This window comes from Pomacea canaliculata, linkage group LG5, assembly GCF_003073045.1.
Source record: "Pomacea canaliculata isolate SZHN2017 linkage group LG5, ASM307304v1, whole genome shotgun sequence".
NCBI classification, from domain to species: Eukaryota; Metazoa; Mollusca; class Gastropoda; order Architaenioglossa; family Ampullariidae; genus Pomacea; species Pomacea canaliculata.
In genome coordinates, this window is record NC_037594.1 from 28,051,702 (window position 1) to 28,067,689 (window position 15,988).

Here is a 15,988-nt window from a genome sequence, read left to right on the forward strand (position 1 = left end):
CTGCCAAGACCAACGCTTAGCCTCTTGAAAAGTTCTCCGCTGTTAGTCTCGGCGAGCCTAAACCATGAATGTGACTAAACCGGAAGCTGTGTAGTCTCATGCCTCGTCTTAGTAGTTAATCTGAAATGTGACTAAACCGGAAGCTTTGTAGTCTCATGCCTCGTTTTAGTAGTTAATCTGAAATGTGACTAAATCGGAAGCTTTGTACACACCAGCCTCGGTTTAGTAGTTAAGTGGTAAAAAAATCGCCTGCCAGCAGTCCAGTGATACAAGTCCGTGGCACAGCTTTGAGGGTGGCCTTGTCATCCTCTACACGTGCCGTAAGTGAAATAGATAACGGGAACCACTGAGGCTGACACAAGGCAGAAATCGATGGCAGTGTTGATGATGGCCTCGTCATGTCTGGCGCACTTCCAGCTGTCGACCGCATGAAGCTCCTTGTGAAAACAATAAAACCGCTCACACCGCTAAACAGAAAAGGGTTATACAGAGAGAGAATTTTCAGTTACTAGACTTGCTCAACTTTTTCGAAACAAAAAAAAAAAAAAAAAAAAAACAACAAACCTACGTACTGCAAAGTACATAATTAATTTAGTTACTAATTTTTTAAATTACTATTTTGTTTTCTATGACTTAAATTTGAAAAAGGTACATGAAAAATGTGATTAAAAAAAATTGCATTGATTACAGGTCAGTTTATGTTTTGTTTCACGGCACATCAATTAAAAACTATTCTCTTGAAACTAGTGTCGGCTTTGCTGTTGGCATATATTCAAACGCGCGTATGTGAGCGTGTGTGCATGTTCGTGTCTCCCTCAAGTTTTTTCGTATTCCTTTTCCTCCTCTTTATCTGCGCCTGTCACGTTCCGACTCCAAGATTTAAATTATCAATCGATGACTTAAGGAAGATAGTGACCTCCACGGTGTCTGTCGCCAGACAAAGAGATAGTTTTCAAAGACTCATCCTTCACCTGACCGACATGTGATGTTGATGTGGATTTGTTCGCCAGCTTTTGCTGCCACTTCATTATGCATGAACGAGACTTTAGACAAAAAAAATGGGGATCACGATTTCGGAAGAAAGCATGCTTAACGGTTGTAACAGGATTCAGCTTAATTGCGAATTCCCATGCACGGGGTGAAATCCTGCATTTGTTGCGAATGTGGCTAGAAAGAAAAAATCATATCTTGGGGAGCGTCTGACGGTGGAGTCGTAAACATGGCGGTGGACTTGGGAGGGTCTGGTTTATGTTATGTTTGTTCACATCGGGGCAAGCACACGATTGTGCACGGCTTGCGCTCGTTGAGACTAAACAGTGCTCCTTTGGTTAAATTCATAATCAAGAAATGGTCTGATGGATATGGGCAGCTTGATGAATGTTTAGAAAATACACACACACACCACGTACACGCACACAAACACACGTGTCACGCGCGCGCTAAACCATAGTTATACACGGATATGCCTCGAGGTGTACGCCTGGATCTGCGAGGGGAAAAGAAAATAGTTTTCATTGAAGGGAAGAGCAAAGAAGAAAAGAAAGAGGGTCGGATGCTGGAAGGAAGCACGCACAAACAAGCTCACAAATATCTGTCATCCATCGATGGGTACATAGGAAACTTTTTCTGTATTCGTTGTAACATTCTATCTCCTCTATATCTCTGTTTTTAAGTTTTTGTGATTGTTTTGCTGTTCTTGTTGTTGTTTACGCCACATAACGCCTTAAGCGCAAAATCAACTCAATAATGTCAACAAATGAAGAGAAAGATTCTAAGAGAAAATACTTCAAGAAACAAAACAGAAACAGAAAGTGATGATGAGGATGGAGATATGAGAGAGAAGGGGAGGGACATGAATAGCGATGCCAGGAAAGCAACATATAAGAGATATTTCGAGAGTTGTTATGCAACCAAAAATGTTCCTGTGACACTTGAAACCTTAGGTATTGATCAGGCTTCGTTTATTGTTAATATTATTTTTTAATTAAAGAATGTTGTCCTTTTAGTGTGAAGATCAATGCTTCCTCCATGCTCGCGATGACAACGGCTTCTGATGGTCGCCTGACTCTTCTTGAAACCGCCTGCGGGAGACAGCACCATGGTGTATCAATATTAATATTAATAAACACGTGTGAATGCACTCTCTCTGTCTCTTTCTTTCTTTCTTCGTCCTCCTTCCCCTCTCTCTCTCTCTGGTTACCTGAGAATTTGCATGAAAGAGGCGTTAATATCGCTTAGACCAGAAAAACAACAACCAAAAATCGCACAAGGGATCAACGCTCATGATTTGCAATTATCAACATTAAAAACCGAATAAATCACATCGTCTCCAGGACATGAGGCGCAACCAAAAAACAATTATTACTCACATTGCCTCTCATTTTCTGGTTCCTCTGGCTCAGCCATCGTCATTAATTTACATTAATTTGCATCCCACTCTTATGGCTCCCCATCCAGCCGATGCCGAGAATTCGAAGCCCTTTTGCCGCGGACTCAGGAGGCCAGTGTTTTTATTCTACATGCCGCTGAATGTTCGCACGGATTTCTGCTTTGCTGAGCAGTCGAGCAAAGGTCCGGAAACAGAAATTCCATTAAACGTGAACATGGGAAGAGCTTGCTGTTGTGTTTCTTTGGAACTTCCCAGTGTCCCTAGACCAGTGGCTCGAGAAGTAATCACAGGAACGAGAGCTATAATCACACCATGCAGGTCCCCAGCCGAGAACAAACTCTCGGCATTCATCGACCAACGGAAACTCTTTAGTGAAATGGATAGGAATAGGAATAGGAATACTCTCTCGCCATCTCCTGCCCACTCATCCCATCTACCAAACTCCCTCTGTTGTTTATGTTGGGACTTATTTCATTTTAGTAGCACATGTTCAATTTTGGGGGATACTTTTTTGAAGACTAAGGTGATAGGTAATTTTTATCACTTGGATACCTCTGTCAGGGGAGTAGAAAACAGGAGAGCTAGGAGAACGCACGGTTCCTCAAAAAGATACTGAGTAGGTAAGAATATGAATTTCGTTCACCGTCAACATGGAGTTTACCCTTCTCCCTCCCAAAGCCGAGAATCTTCCTAACCCACTGTTCTTTTTGTGACCACGTCTGCAATATCCTTGGGGAGGATGAGAAAATAATGGCTGTCAAACCTTCCTCGTCCATTTCCATTTTAGACTACACAGAGCGGTGCTGATGACCACCGACATGACTCCGCCACTCTTTTCAAACGTGACGGTTACAGTGTTGTTTTTTGTTTTGTTTGTTTGTTGTTTTGTTTTGTTTGTTTGTTTGTTTGTTGTTGGTTTTTGTTTTTGTTTTTGTTTTGTTTTGTTTTTGGTTTTTGTTTTTGGTTTTTTTTTTTGTTTTTTTTTTTTGCTTTTTGTTTTTGTTTTGTTTTGGGTTTTTTTTTGGTTTTTTGGGGGTTTTTTTTGCACCAGTTCTTGACTCTTACTTCACCACGCTCAGTCTTTCATTAAAAAACACTTTGTGATGTGACCTGACCTCACTGTTATAGCACCACAAAGAGTTCTACCACCAATACCTTGGACACTGTGGTCTGAGACTGGTCTGACATGGTGTGTGTGTACTGGTACCCGATATTAGGCCTATCCTAGGCTATCAAACAATCTGGGACCGTGACTTTGCAGCTTTGATCATGAAGATCGCAGATAGAACTACACCCAGGTGCACTTCTAGGTCTGGCTGCCTTAAAAAGTCTCTCTTTTCATGCAAGGTGCACTTCAAGGGCAGCAACAGCGGTCTGAACATCCTGAAAGCCCCGATGGTTATTCTAACCTCTACTTCAGCTGTAAGTGTCATTACTGATAACGAGTTTGCTTCAATAATTTTTGCCAACCACGTCTTTCTATGCGTTTATCTGCTTAGTTTTTAAAGTAAAGAAAAATTAAAGATAAAATAAATAGTGCAGTGAGATAAGAAAGTGCAAAAGAAGTCTTAAAATCTGACCTTTCTCACACACACAAAAATCATCAACAAGCTGTGCTGTAAAAGAACATCAAGACCCGACGAAGGAAGGAAGAGAACAGTCAGACTGGCGCTACCCGAACGATAGCAGACCGGAGCGGAGACCCAAACATTGGAACGGATTGATTGATACCATCACAGGCAGTGCAGCAACAATCGACAGTCAAAGAAGAAAAAAAAGAAGAGCTCAGACATTCATGATGATAAACGGTTGGCCATTGTCAGTGAGGCTGAGCTGGTCGTTCCACGGACATCTAAAGCCAGCGATACCCTCAAAGCCAGTGACACACCCGGTCCTGCCGTCTCCCTGTCTCATCACGAGAGTCGGAAAGTGCAGAGCAGACCCTGCTAAAAGCAGATATCGCCTATCAAACATCTCACAGGGAGGAAGTTTATGCGCATTTGTATCAATGGACACAGAGTTTCAGTAAAAGAAAAAGAAAAATCAAGAAACGGTAAAAGCCTATGCAGTAGTTTGGGTTTTTTGTTATCTCCTCTCTCTCTCCCCTCACTCCCATTCGGCGCCATGCTCCTCATTTCAGGAATAAGGCCTGAAAGAAGGAAGGGGAAAGTGTATACTCGATCCAATTCTGTCGAGTTTATTTGTCCAACAGCGGCGGAGATCGGAGGAGGGTCAGATCGATCTCAGTCCCGATGTCCAACTCTCTGGCCACCAGTCGAGTATGAATATTGTTAAAATCGTCTACAAAATAATGAAACCCGCGTCTTGTTTCTCGGGTGATCCATCTTGTGTTCATAAAGGCATTACATTATATGAATTCAAAGAATTAATGGAAGAAATGGCAGGGGTGGGGAAGATCGTAAGGGAGGGGAGAAAAATAGGGAAGAAGTAGACTTAAAAAAAATTATTTTATTCGATATGACAAGCCCCCTTTAAAAAGAAGAGGGTATAGACATATAATAAGGAGAACATATCATCAAGGGATATGTCTACTTTCTCTCTACTATACTGTACAGTTCAGAGTTTACGTCGATATAATTGTCTTCATAGTATCGTCGCTATAGAGTTCAGTGCGAAAGATAAAGATGGAAACGAGAAGAATGCAAAATTCTTAATTGGCGGAATTGGATAAGCAAATTTCAGTCAATCAATCAGTCGTATCTGTGCCGTCTGGCACTTGAGGGGACAAGAAGGGACCGCCATCTAGTTCTGTCGACTGCTGTTCTGGGGGCTGTTTCGAGCGATAGACATCATGTTTCTTTGGACCTCCCTCTGTTCCTCTTTCCTGTCGTCCAATGTGTCTGTCGCAGGGCTATTTGGGGATGGAGTCTGGAGGCATGCGGCACACGTGACCTAGCTATCGCCTGCGTCGCAGTTACATTCCTTCTGCCAAGGTGCACGTCCCTGAACTGTCCCCCAGCTCTGCTTTCCAGATGGTGTTGGGTCAGAAGATTTTTTTTTTTTTGCGCTGCAAACAGTCTGGAACACTTCTAGCTTTTTCTCGATAAGGCTGTGGTCTTCCAGCACTCTGACCCATACAGGAGAATACAATAAAGACGTTGCTTTTGAAAATCATGATCTTTGTGTGGATGCTGAGGCCAGTGGAGGCATTGCAAAATCATTGCAAATGATGGGCATTGCAAAATCTGGTTGTTTGTGCTGATCCTGGTGTTGATTTCTTGTACAGTCACTATTAGCTGTCACCTAGCTGCCCAAATACACAAATTCGTTTGCGTCCAATATTGAATAATAAATGTTCAGCTGTACGTACTCAATTGACTTAATTAAGTCTCTGTCTCGTTTCATATATGTATCTATGGTACAAGGAGAAAGCGTGGAGAACAAGGGCAGTGTGGGTCTCTCAGACACAGTTCGCCATCAGAAGGACGGAAAGTGTTCGCAAGTACATCATAATTCAAGGTCTTTGGTGTCAGATCGCTGGAATAGGTTTCCGGGCTGTTAGAAACAGAAATTATTAAAGGGACATAGCACTTGTAACAGGCAATGGTTTAGAAGAGTTTTTTCCCCTTGAAACGTCTCGTTCCTCTTAAACACATCAAAAATGATATATATATATTGCCCAGCTATTCTTTCTCGTTATTTATTCATATCAAAATAATCTGTATTTTATATTTTAAGTCAGAATTTCACGTTAGAAAAATATTAACCACAGGTATGCACAATAATATATTGTTTTTATGACAGTCACTGAGAGTTTTAAGTGTAAGTGCTCTCCCTTCTCTAGAAACCGGAACTCGCTAACAACACGTTGACTAAATAACTTAGGAGCATATGCTAGAGGGAATTCGCTCCGGCTGGATGAAAAAGAGAACTACCAGCCTCAGAAATGAGTTCAACATTTGTTTTTATAGGTTTGTATGTTATTTTTCCAGATCTTTTTTTAATTGTCTCAGAAGAAAAGCTTGAATGTATATCATTCTTAACAGCAACAGCAGACGACGAAACTGATAAGACAGACGTGAATTTTCTCAATTTGGTAGGAAACATAAAATTAAGCTGTTATGTATATCATCCATTATGTGAAACACCGAGATACTTACTGTTGTGATGCACCTTGTTTACCACCAGCTTTCAATGAAAGGATCATATGTTGAAAGATCACACCTTGTACGGACGGTTAGAAGATGCATGTAAACATTTGAACATGTGTGTTTGTGGAGGAAGTCGGCGGGGGAAAGTTATAGATCTAACATGTACGAATTTGGCTTATCGAATATTGATAACTGACAAATTGCCATACTACTTGAATGTGCCCTTTTGCAGTCTTTGAGGGTCATATACAGTCTCCGTGGGCAACCAAGCATCCCTCATATGTGTTTTGGCTGACTATGCAACGTATGGGTCATGTCTATGTCACTGTGGGCAATATCTGTGTCTGTGATAGAAAGGAAGTGTGGAAAAAGAAACAAGCGAGAAAAAGGGGCAGTGTTTATGTATGCGCATATGTATAGGATAGGCTTGATTATTCTTTGTGTTGTTCTGTCATTTCCATCATCAAATCATAATCCAAGTGCAATGTCACTTGGCCAGTAAACAAATTCGTCTTCTTCTTGTATAATAAATTATTTTCCATTGCCTCTTTCAGGTGGTGCCCTCTTAGTCCTTCTACTAGCAGGATATCTTGGGCAGATGTATATGCCTCCTCCTAAGCCAAAGATTGTTGGAATTGATTTAGGTATGATGTTTAAACATCAACAATAAGAAAAGTATTAAATAATTAGCAACTGCATAAAAAAAAACTTGTGACATTTTTAAATATATTTAACTGCATTTACTTTTTTTTAGTGAATTGCAATGCCTGTGGTATGTAATCCAGAATGACATTAGTACACTCAAGCCAACAAACCACTGATTCTGCAGAATGTTTCTATAGGCATAATAAACTAGTTTGAGTATTCTTTACTTCAAATCATCTCTCTATAACTCAGCCTTTTAAATTAATAGGCCCTGCAGCAGCTCTTTGATAAGTACAGATGTCCATGGCTTGGAGACTGCCAGCATACATAATAAGTACAGATGTCCATAACGTGGAGACTGTCAGCATGCTTCAGTACTTACCACCCCATCAATTCATATACTTATTCTCTTGCATGTGCATATATATATATGCAATGTATGCATAGATTGCTTGTACCTTTTAAATATACTTGTTGCTAGTAAGTGCTGAATTGAAGCTTTCTTTCTTCTGTATTTATTTGTTTGTGTGTTGCTGGCTTTCTTTTTTAATTTCTTATTACACATATACATTGATTTATGAGTTTCTTGTCTGAATTAATAAAGTTGAAAAAGATACTAAGTTTTTTGTTAATTGTATAGCTTATAAACTCAGAACATAGAGATACTTTGTTTTAAAATGTAATTTTCACTCTTTTCATGTATATTGCAGGTACCACCTACTCATGTATTGGGATGTTTCATGCTGTAACAGGTGTTATCGATATTCTTGAAGTACAGGATGGTCATCGATGTATACCTAGTGTAGTAGCATTCAGGTGAGATATTGGAAAGTTCTAACACTGATTTTACTGTGCAGGTAGTCAAAACAATTATAGATACTGTAAAACATCTTCAAAAATTGGTCATACATGCCCTTATATAAATTTACATTTTTAAGAGTTTTCTGGTTAGCGCATGATGCAGAGAGGCTTGATTGATACCTACTTACAAAAATGTATAGTCATGATATTTACTGAGAACATTATACAAATGAATAATTGTATTACCCTTTCATTTGAAATCTTGTGTAATATATAGCACCTTATTTTTACCTTTTGTAGTGATGATGGTGTCCTTGTGGGTTACAAAGCAGTGGCCCAGTCTGAGCATAATCCAAAAAACACATTGTATGATGCCAAGAGATTTATCGGCAAGCGGTTTGATAGAGAAGAACTTGAAACTTTACAGAAGCAGTATGCCTTTAAGGTGATCCTCACACTCTAATAAACAGCAATCAACAGTGCATGCATACACATACACAAATGTATATGGTGTGTTGTACATACTTTGTACATAATACTTTTTAAGTCCTTTTAGGGAGTGCTTTTTCTCAGAGAATAAGTTTGATGTGAATCTTTGTTCTCATGACATTTGACCTCTTGTTCATATGATTCTTGTTATGTACTCTGATCATTGTCTCAACATATAGCCTAGAAGAATTAGATCAAGAAGCTAGAGTTGGTTGAACTTACCAAAAAAAAAATACATATTTTGATTAAAAAACAAAGTCCCAACACCAAAATACAAAAATTAATAAAACTTGAATGATCTTTTTCACATTCATGGTTTTTGCAGCTAGAAGCTGACGAATATGGAATGATTCGATATGTGGTGAATGTGAACAAAACCGAAAAACGCATAACTCCTGAGCAAGTGGGGTCAGTGATCATCAGCACTCTGCGAAAAGCAGCGGAGGCTAACTTGTCTGTACCTGTCAATAAAGTTGTTATGTCAGTGCCTGCTGAATTTGATCCAATTCAACGCAACTTTACAATGAAGGCTGCATCTTTGGCTGGTAAGATTTGAGGTTCATTTAAAATGAAGCCAGTAGATCAGGCATTGTAAATTTGGTGAAGTTCAGTCTGAATTTTGCATTGGTCTTGAAAATTTCTAAACCACATTTTACTTATTAAAAGAAGAATTTGTAAGTTTTATTCAGAGTTGTTGCCATCTCTGTGTTGAAATCCTGACAGAATTTTTTTCTTCAGAACACAATAAGATATACCATCAATAACAAAATAACTGCAACTTGTGTACAATGGAAACTATTTTCACTCAGATTTGCTGAACAGGAAGCAGCCTTAACATTTTTCACATACTGTGTATGCTCCAGGCATGGAGGTATTAAGAGTTATCAATGAGCCAACAGCAGCTGCGCTGGCCTATGGTCTACACAAGAAAGCAGGACTACACAACGTGCTCGTCATAGACCTTGGTGGGGGCACTCTGGATGTCTCGCTGCTGAATATACAAGGTGGAATGTTCCTTACACAGGCTATGGCTGGTGAGTGCTAATATGCCTGATAATAAAACTTTAGTAGGATGATGGTACAACACAAGAGAAATCTGCAAACCTCTGAGCTGTACACTTATGCATTGTTGAAGGCATTCATATATTTCTAGATTTGTCATTGTCACTTGGGCTGGGATGGGGCGAAGTTTAAAAGGCCAATTTCTTTTTTTATGTTCTTTATTAATAAAGGTATTCTTTTAGATGTCCATTGACAACATCCAAACAGTTTTTACAGTGCTGTTCACAAACCATAAGCACAAGGCATGGGTATGTACATGGTTTAGATGACAGTGACCATCCACAATAAACTACATGACTTCAACTTTATTGAAATGAGTAAGGAGCAATTAGAATAAAAGATTATTCTCAATGGATGTCACTTTCACAGTTGTCAGCTGTTGCCAAAGTAACAGTTACATTGTGGGTAGTAGAAACAAAGCAAGTCCATGAAAGCGAAGCCTGAAGCCTGTTTAGCTGCTGAAAGAACTCAGCACAGAAAGCTTCTGTCTGGCTCTTCCACCTTTTTGCTTTGGCATAGAGAACATCTGTCATCTGCTTCCTTTATTCATGGGTGCAGGGTGTTGGACAGGAGTGGTGAAGGGGACTAAAACTGTTTCCACTGATTTAAACTGGCAGTGCATAAGAACAATCTACTAATCAGCTGATCCATGAGACTCATTTAAGTGTAAAGGCGTAATGTATGCCATTTATTTAGTTTCCTTTTTATTTTACCTCATTGACCCCTCCGTCCCAACATATATTTAAAAGCATTAGAAATTATGCTGAAGAAGTTATTGCTCGTTATTTATAGTTATATGCACGGAAAGTGTAAGCTTATATCAACAAAGTCTGTAGGGTTTATGCCAGTAATTCTCAACTGTAATATGTAATGCTTTAGCATCTTGTATTTCACAATTGTCATGAGTTCTAATATCTAATTTATCCTTCCATGGCCATCATGAATCCTAATATTTAATTTGATCTTCTGCTCTAACAAACGGAAAATATACAGTAAAAAAAAGATGTAGCTTCTCTCTATTTGCAAAATCATGGCTAACATCAATAGTTTTGTATGACTTAGTAGCTGCAGCAACATCCTAACTGCTTTGTGCTCACAATGTGTGACCAAGGATGGTCCAGTATTTTTCTGCTCTTGGATCTCAAAACAGAGTTGCCTGTCATCCCCATCAGGACACAAGTTTGAAACATAATTTTTTTAATAATATTAATAATACTGTGCTGTTATATTATTTCTTGCATATGGCTGTCAAAATCAACATGCACAACGGAAGGACAAACAACAGTACCAATGATGAATAAAGACAAATACAGAAAAAGCAAAAAGAATTCAATTAACAAGGACTCATAGTATCGTGATTTTGCAAAAGGAAGACGAGCAGGGAAGTAGCAATAAGGGGAAAAGGTTTGACAAAGGATTAGCATTTTATGGGAACTAGTGTTAGGAATAATGTTTGAGGAAAAGGTGCGTTTTCAGTGCATATTTAAAGGATTTAATAGTGGGTAAGTGGCAGATATGGAAAATGAAAAAGTTTCATTGTTTCGCTGCACAATGACTAAAAATCTTGTGACCATATGTTGTTGTTCTGGTGACAGTAATAGTTCGGAGACGGTCGTCAGACGAGGAGTGGAGTCGTCTAGACGGGACGTAAGGGAAGAAAAGTTCAGAGAAATAGAGCACGAGAAATTAAAACCAGCACAGTCTATACTGAATGCGAGAACGGATGGGTAGCCAGGGCAGAAAAGGAAGGAGAGTAGTGATGTTCTCCGTTTCCTATCTCTAAGCACCAGACGTGCAAGCAAAGTTAAATTCTGTACTTTCTGGAATTTGTTAGTCTTTCTTTTTATCTTCATAACTTCGGAGGACTTAAGGAAAACCGGGTGTCGCACTCAGAGAGAAATACCTATAGCCTGAGATCTGCACCCCTAACATCACATTTATATAGCAGTATGACAAGCAAACGTTTAGCCACTCTACTGCATCGCTCTACCCCTGGTGACAATATGCTTGCTGAATGACTGCATGACAATTTTTCTCACGCCCATCCGGTATTATCAATGTGTACAATCCTGGCGTCTGTGTTGTTGATCTCTTTCTGTGCATGATGTTTGTATGCGAATATCGCCATGATGAAAAAGGAGTGTTCACTCAGATATGGTGAAAAAGCAACATGCACTCAGCATTCCCAACCATTAGATAAACAAATGCGACTTCATTAGGTAACTTCAAAGGCCAAGCATAGAGCAATATCATTTATAATGGATTAGGTTGAGCTAATCGCGAAGTAAACCTTCCCCCAAACCGACTGAATAATAATAAAACTAATAATAACCCACTGTGATGTCGCCGCCATGCTGGATGAATACTCGTCATCAACATATATGCTCTCAACTGCAGTGGGGTGGGGGAGGGAGGATCGCAATTTTTCTTCCATTTGTGCTCGCCGAAGCTTGTACTGTGCTACTCAGTTCTTCGACCTGACTGCAGGAATAGCAATGCGAATGCAGCAGCAGCAGCTGATGTTTGCCAACACAAGCTTGTTCGGCTTGTTCACACGGATTTTGATTAGTATATATTTAACATTTTCCTTGCAAGGGGCTACATATGTTTGGTGTGCTACATTTTAAAAGCTTTATCATACCATGTTAATTCATGTTAGGTGTAATTTTTTTTAGGTCGATTTGTGTCATATAACAGGCACATGAGTTTTATATTGCTCATTTGAATCGTGCCCATAACAACTATGACTAAAGGCGGGAACAAAATAGGGCTTAAGCCCTCTGTGAAGCTTAAGCCATTTTGCCTCATAGTAATTCCGGGAATTTCCAGACACTCATTTGACTCACACGCACATATTTCTATAAAAAAAAATGGTGTTCTCTTAATACAAAGATTATAAAGGAAATAAAAAATCCAATAATGAGTTATTCAGATTTCACCTTGTATTCACACATTTAAAGGTTGTAAGAAGTGGTCTGCAATCATTTATATTGTGTAAGATAATTTTTGCTATATCTTGGTCTCTATAAACTATTATGTTACCTGTCAGCCTGGCATACTTAGATCTTGCCCACTGTTTTTACAGTTGGTGACTGTGATAATTTAGTTGTAATTTTGTGCTGCTCATTAAATAGTTTCAAAATGTATTACCAATATTAACTAAAAAGCTTAAATATATTTCAGCTGTTTCAGTTAAAGGAAACAATTGTCTTTTTTTTCTAAAGTACTAAAATAAATGTTTAATTTGTAAAATTCATTTTTTAACCATACACAGTGAACATGGGAGTCATTCTTTTATGTAAATAGAATACTTTTAGACATCAATTAATATATGTAAAACAATTTTGTAAATTCATGCATTCTTCCAGTATACAAAGTAATGTGTTTGTTTGTCCAGAGTGCAACAAAACAGTTGTAATTTGAAAAATGAAATAAATGGTGCTGATTTAAATAAGTTAATGTGTAACTGTGCATTACTAACAAATTTATTTGTTTTTAACACAGATGCTTGTGTTTATCTTATACGTTTATGATGTTTGTACTTCAGCCTAGTTACATTAAAGCCAGCATTTAAATGTGCAAGCAATTAGATGGGGTTTTTTTTTCACCCATTATCTCGTTTCTGACAGGCAATAACCGCCTTGGAGGCCAAGACTTCAATCAGCGGCTTCTGGATCATATGATGGGTGTTGTCCAAGAGCGTTTTGGTCAGGTTTTAGAAGACAAGGCGGATATTCAAGCACTGAGGTTACATGTAGAAGAAGCCAAGCTGAGCCTCACAAGCCATGAACAGACAACAATCAAGATGACACTTCATTCCCTGGGAAATAAGAAACTTCAGGAACCTGTCTCCAGGACATTATTTGAAGACCTAAATTATGATCTTTTTAAGAAAACCCTTCAACCCATTGACAAAGTTCTAGAAGCTGCCAACTTGCAAAGTTCAGAAGTAGATGAGATAGTACTAGTTGGCGGCTCCACTAGGATACCTAAAGTGAGAGAGCTTGTACAAGACTATTTTGGCAAGAAGCCTAACACAGCTGTAGACCCAGAGCTGGCTGTTGCCAGTGGTGTGGCTATTCAGGCAGGAATCATTGGCGGCATGTGGCCATTGACAGTCAGTGCTGTAGAGTTACCCACAAAAGTGCGCAAAATACATGTGCCATAGTCTTAGTGTGAAAACACTGTATAAAAGGGTATCTGATGTTTAGAATTCTCCATCTTTTGAACAGATTTGTTTTTCTACTGGTATAAATAACTACTTTTCAGAGTTGCTAAGCTATCAAAACTATCAAATTCTCCTTGTCCTTACACATTTCAATTGTAATTCAATTGCAAATTTGTTTTCAAATGCCTAGGTTAAGTTCATTATAAAATATTGATTTACAGGAAAAAAAAGTCAACAAATAACTATTCCCTGAAAAGATACATCATTTGGATCACCGAAATTCTCACTTGCAGCTTCTTGAAGTCAATACCACATTTCCTGAAATATTTGTTAAGTGGGTTTTCTATTATAGTAATACCACATTAGTTTTGGGTCGAAGATCTTGAATTAGTTGTACCCTTATGTCAGAATTCATGTGATTCTCTAAAAGAAAAATTATTCATAAATACACATCGGTTCTTTCAATGTTTCCTTGATGTGACAGTACCCTTGAGCTTCTTTTCAAACTGGATATTGTGAATGAGAGAGAATGTGTGTTTGTATGTGTGGTTGGATGCATGGGTGTTTGGGGGTGTATGGTGTATGTTTCACCACATCTCTTTTTAAGAATGTTCTCTTTACAGGAAAAGCACCTTCGCAGTAAGCCACATTCATTTATGACAGTGTAAGTTTTTCAAAGCACAAACAGACTCGAGTGGTGTATATTTAATTAGCATGACATGCTCCCTTTTATATAATGTGTACATTCCTGGTAAATTATTGTTGAAATCTTAACTGCCTTGATGTTACACTGTGATGGATTGGTCTCATGTTCTCACTTTACTGTGATGGAAACTATGGTAAAAGAAAATAAAAAGACACTTCAAATTTAGCATTGTTGGGATTTGGAAAAATAATACATTTATGATTTTCAAATGCAGATGATAGTATTTTTTCAAGAAAAGGCCCATAATGTATTGTACCCATATTTATCATACATAAAAATGAAGCAGTAAAGCATTATTCTGTGCTTTCGTTAATTACTGTCATAGCATATAGGGACTGTTGAAGCATGAATGCTTAAAAAAATATCACAGAAAAATTACTTTCTTGTATTTTGAGATTGTAATAAGAGTGAATTGTTTCCTAGTACCAATGTTCAAGACGCTATTTTTAGGAACAATGTTATTCATGTTACTCAATTCCAAACAGTTGTAGTAAAATTTATAAATGTAAGTCTGAAGCATGCATCATGGACATAAGCCAACCAACTTAATTTTCATCAATGCCACTTGCCTTTGTCTTTGTGCCATATTTATCATCACATGACCTAAATAACTGAATTAAGTGTTAAAAAAAAAGGATTTATGATGGTTTTATACAAAAGTGAAAACACAGGTGTGCTCCACACTTGTACTTACATTCATAAATGCTCACATAAATATAAAATCAAGCACGTTATTCCCACAGAAATAAGTGGTCAGTTTTTTTTGTTTTTTGTTTGGTTTTTTTTTTATCTGCTGATTGGTTATGGGAATTTTATAAATGGTAAAGCTAGTTCATGACAATTATTAAATATTTAACTTTAAAGGTATGAACGCAAAGTGAGTCTTCTTTCAGCATTGTTGTAAATGAATAAAGTGAGAACTTTAAACTTACGTTATAATTATATCTTACAAAAGGAGACACATGCTTCCAAGACTTTGACATCAATATAAAGCATAAAATTAAAGAGATGGAAATACTATTAAAATACTAGCAGTAATAGTAAGAACTGATTATTCTTTGCCGAGGGATCGCGGTCTACTTAACGCCCCCTCTTAATTAAATTCATTTGATAGTCTAGGTCTGAGTTTTAAGCACATAACAATATAAATACAATATTTACTGTCTGCAAGGTTGAGCGTTGAGCAAGACTCGATGTTGAAGCGAGGCATACTAACAGAATGTACTGAACCTTACAAGAAAAAAATTACAAAGTTAAATTTAACAGTTGAGAAACAAATGAAACTTTTAGGTTCAAATTATTATATCTTGCAACTTGCAAGTGATGTGGATAGTGGACTATTTTCGTTTGATATCCCTGCGCGAGTAGGGATGATCGTCTGCTAAAGAGTAAATACACGTCAAAATAACATGAAAAATCTAAACACATACAACTCGCGCTTTATTATTAGTTTTGATTTAGAAAAATACCACGAAAATGTCTGCTAATCCATTCAGCTACACTAGAAGATCCATAGTTTATACGCTTGAGCATACCTCGCTTCGACGTCGAATCTCGCTCAGCGCTTTATCGCGCTACACCGGAGCATAATCCCATGTGAGGTCACGTGACAGTCT

At 38.1% G+C, this 15,988-nt stretch overlaps 1 protein-coding gene across 1 annotated transcript; it reads left to right on the plus strand.

Annotated features, from left to right (window-relative positions):
* Window positions 1-6,191: 6,191 nt before the first annotated feature.
* On the plus strand, window positions 6,192-14,675 carry LOC112563638 (heat shock 70 kDa protein 13-like). Its single transcript, XM_025237830.1, has 7 exons — window positions 6,192-6,321; window positions 7,056-7,145; window positions 7,857-7,962; window positions 8,248-8,392; window positions 8,762-8,981; window positions 9,300-9,470; window positions 13,128-14,675. Exons 1-7 carry the CDS (start codon window positions 6,297-6,299, stop codon window positions 13,664-13,666), a joined length of 1,296 nt encoding a protein of 431 aa, XP_025093615.1. The 5' UTR covers window positions 6,192-6,296; the 3' UTR covers window positions 13,667-14,675.
* The last annotated feature ends 1,313 nt before the right edge of the window (window positions 14,676-15,988 follow it).

Excerpts from the sequence above, each read along its gene's own strand:
- LOC112563638 (XM_025237830.1), top strand. The coding sequence starts at position 6,297 with ATGAGTTCAACATTTGTTTTTATAG. Across the intron at positions 7,963-8,247 it reads CCTAGTGTAGTAGCATTCAG|TGATGATGGTGTCCTTGTGG; the intron begins GTGAGATATTGG and ends TACCTTTTGTAG. Across the intron at positions 8,393-8,761 it reads AGAAGCAGTATGCCTTTAAG|CTAGAAGCTGACGAATATGG; the intron begins GTGATCCTCACA and ends TGGTTTTTGCAG.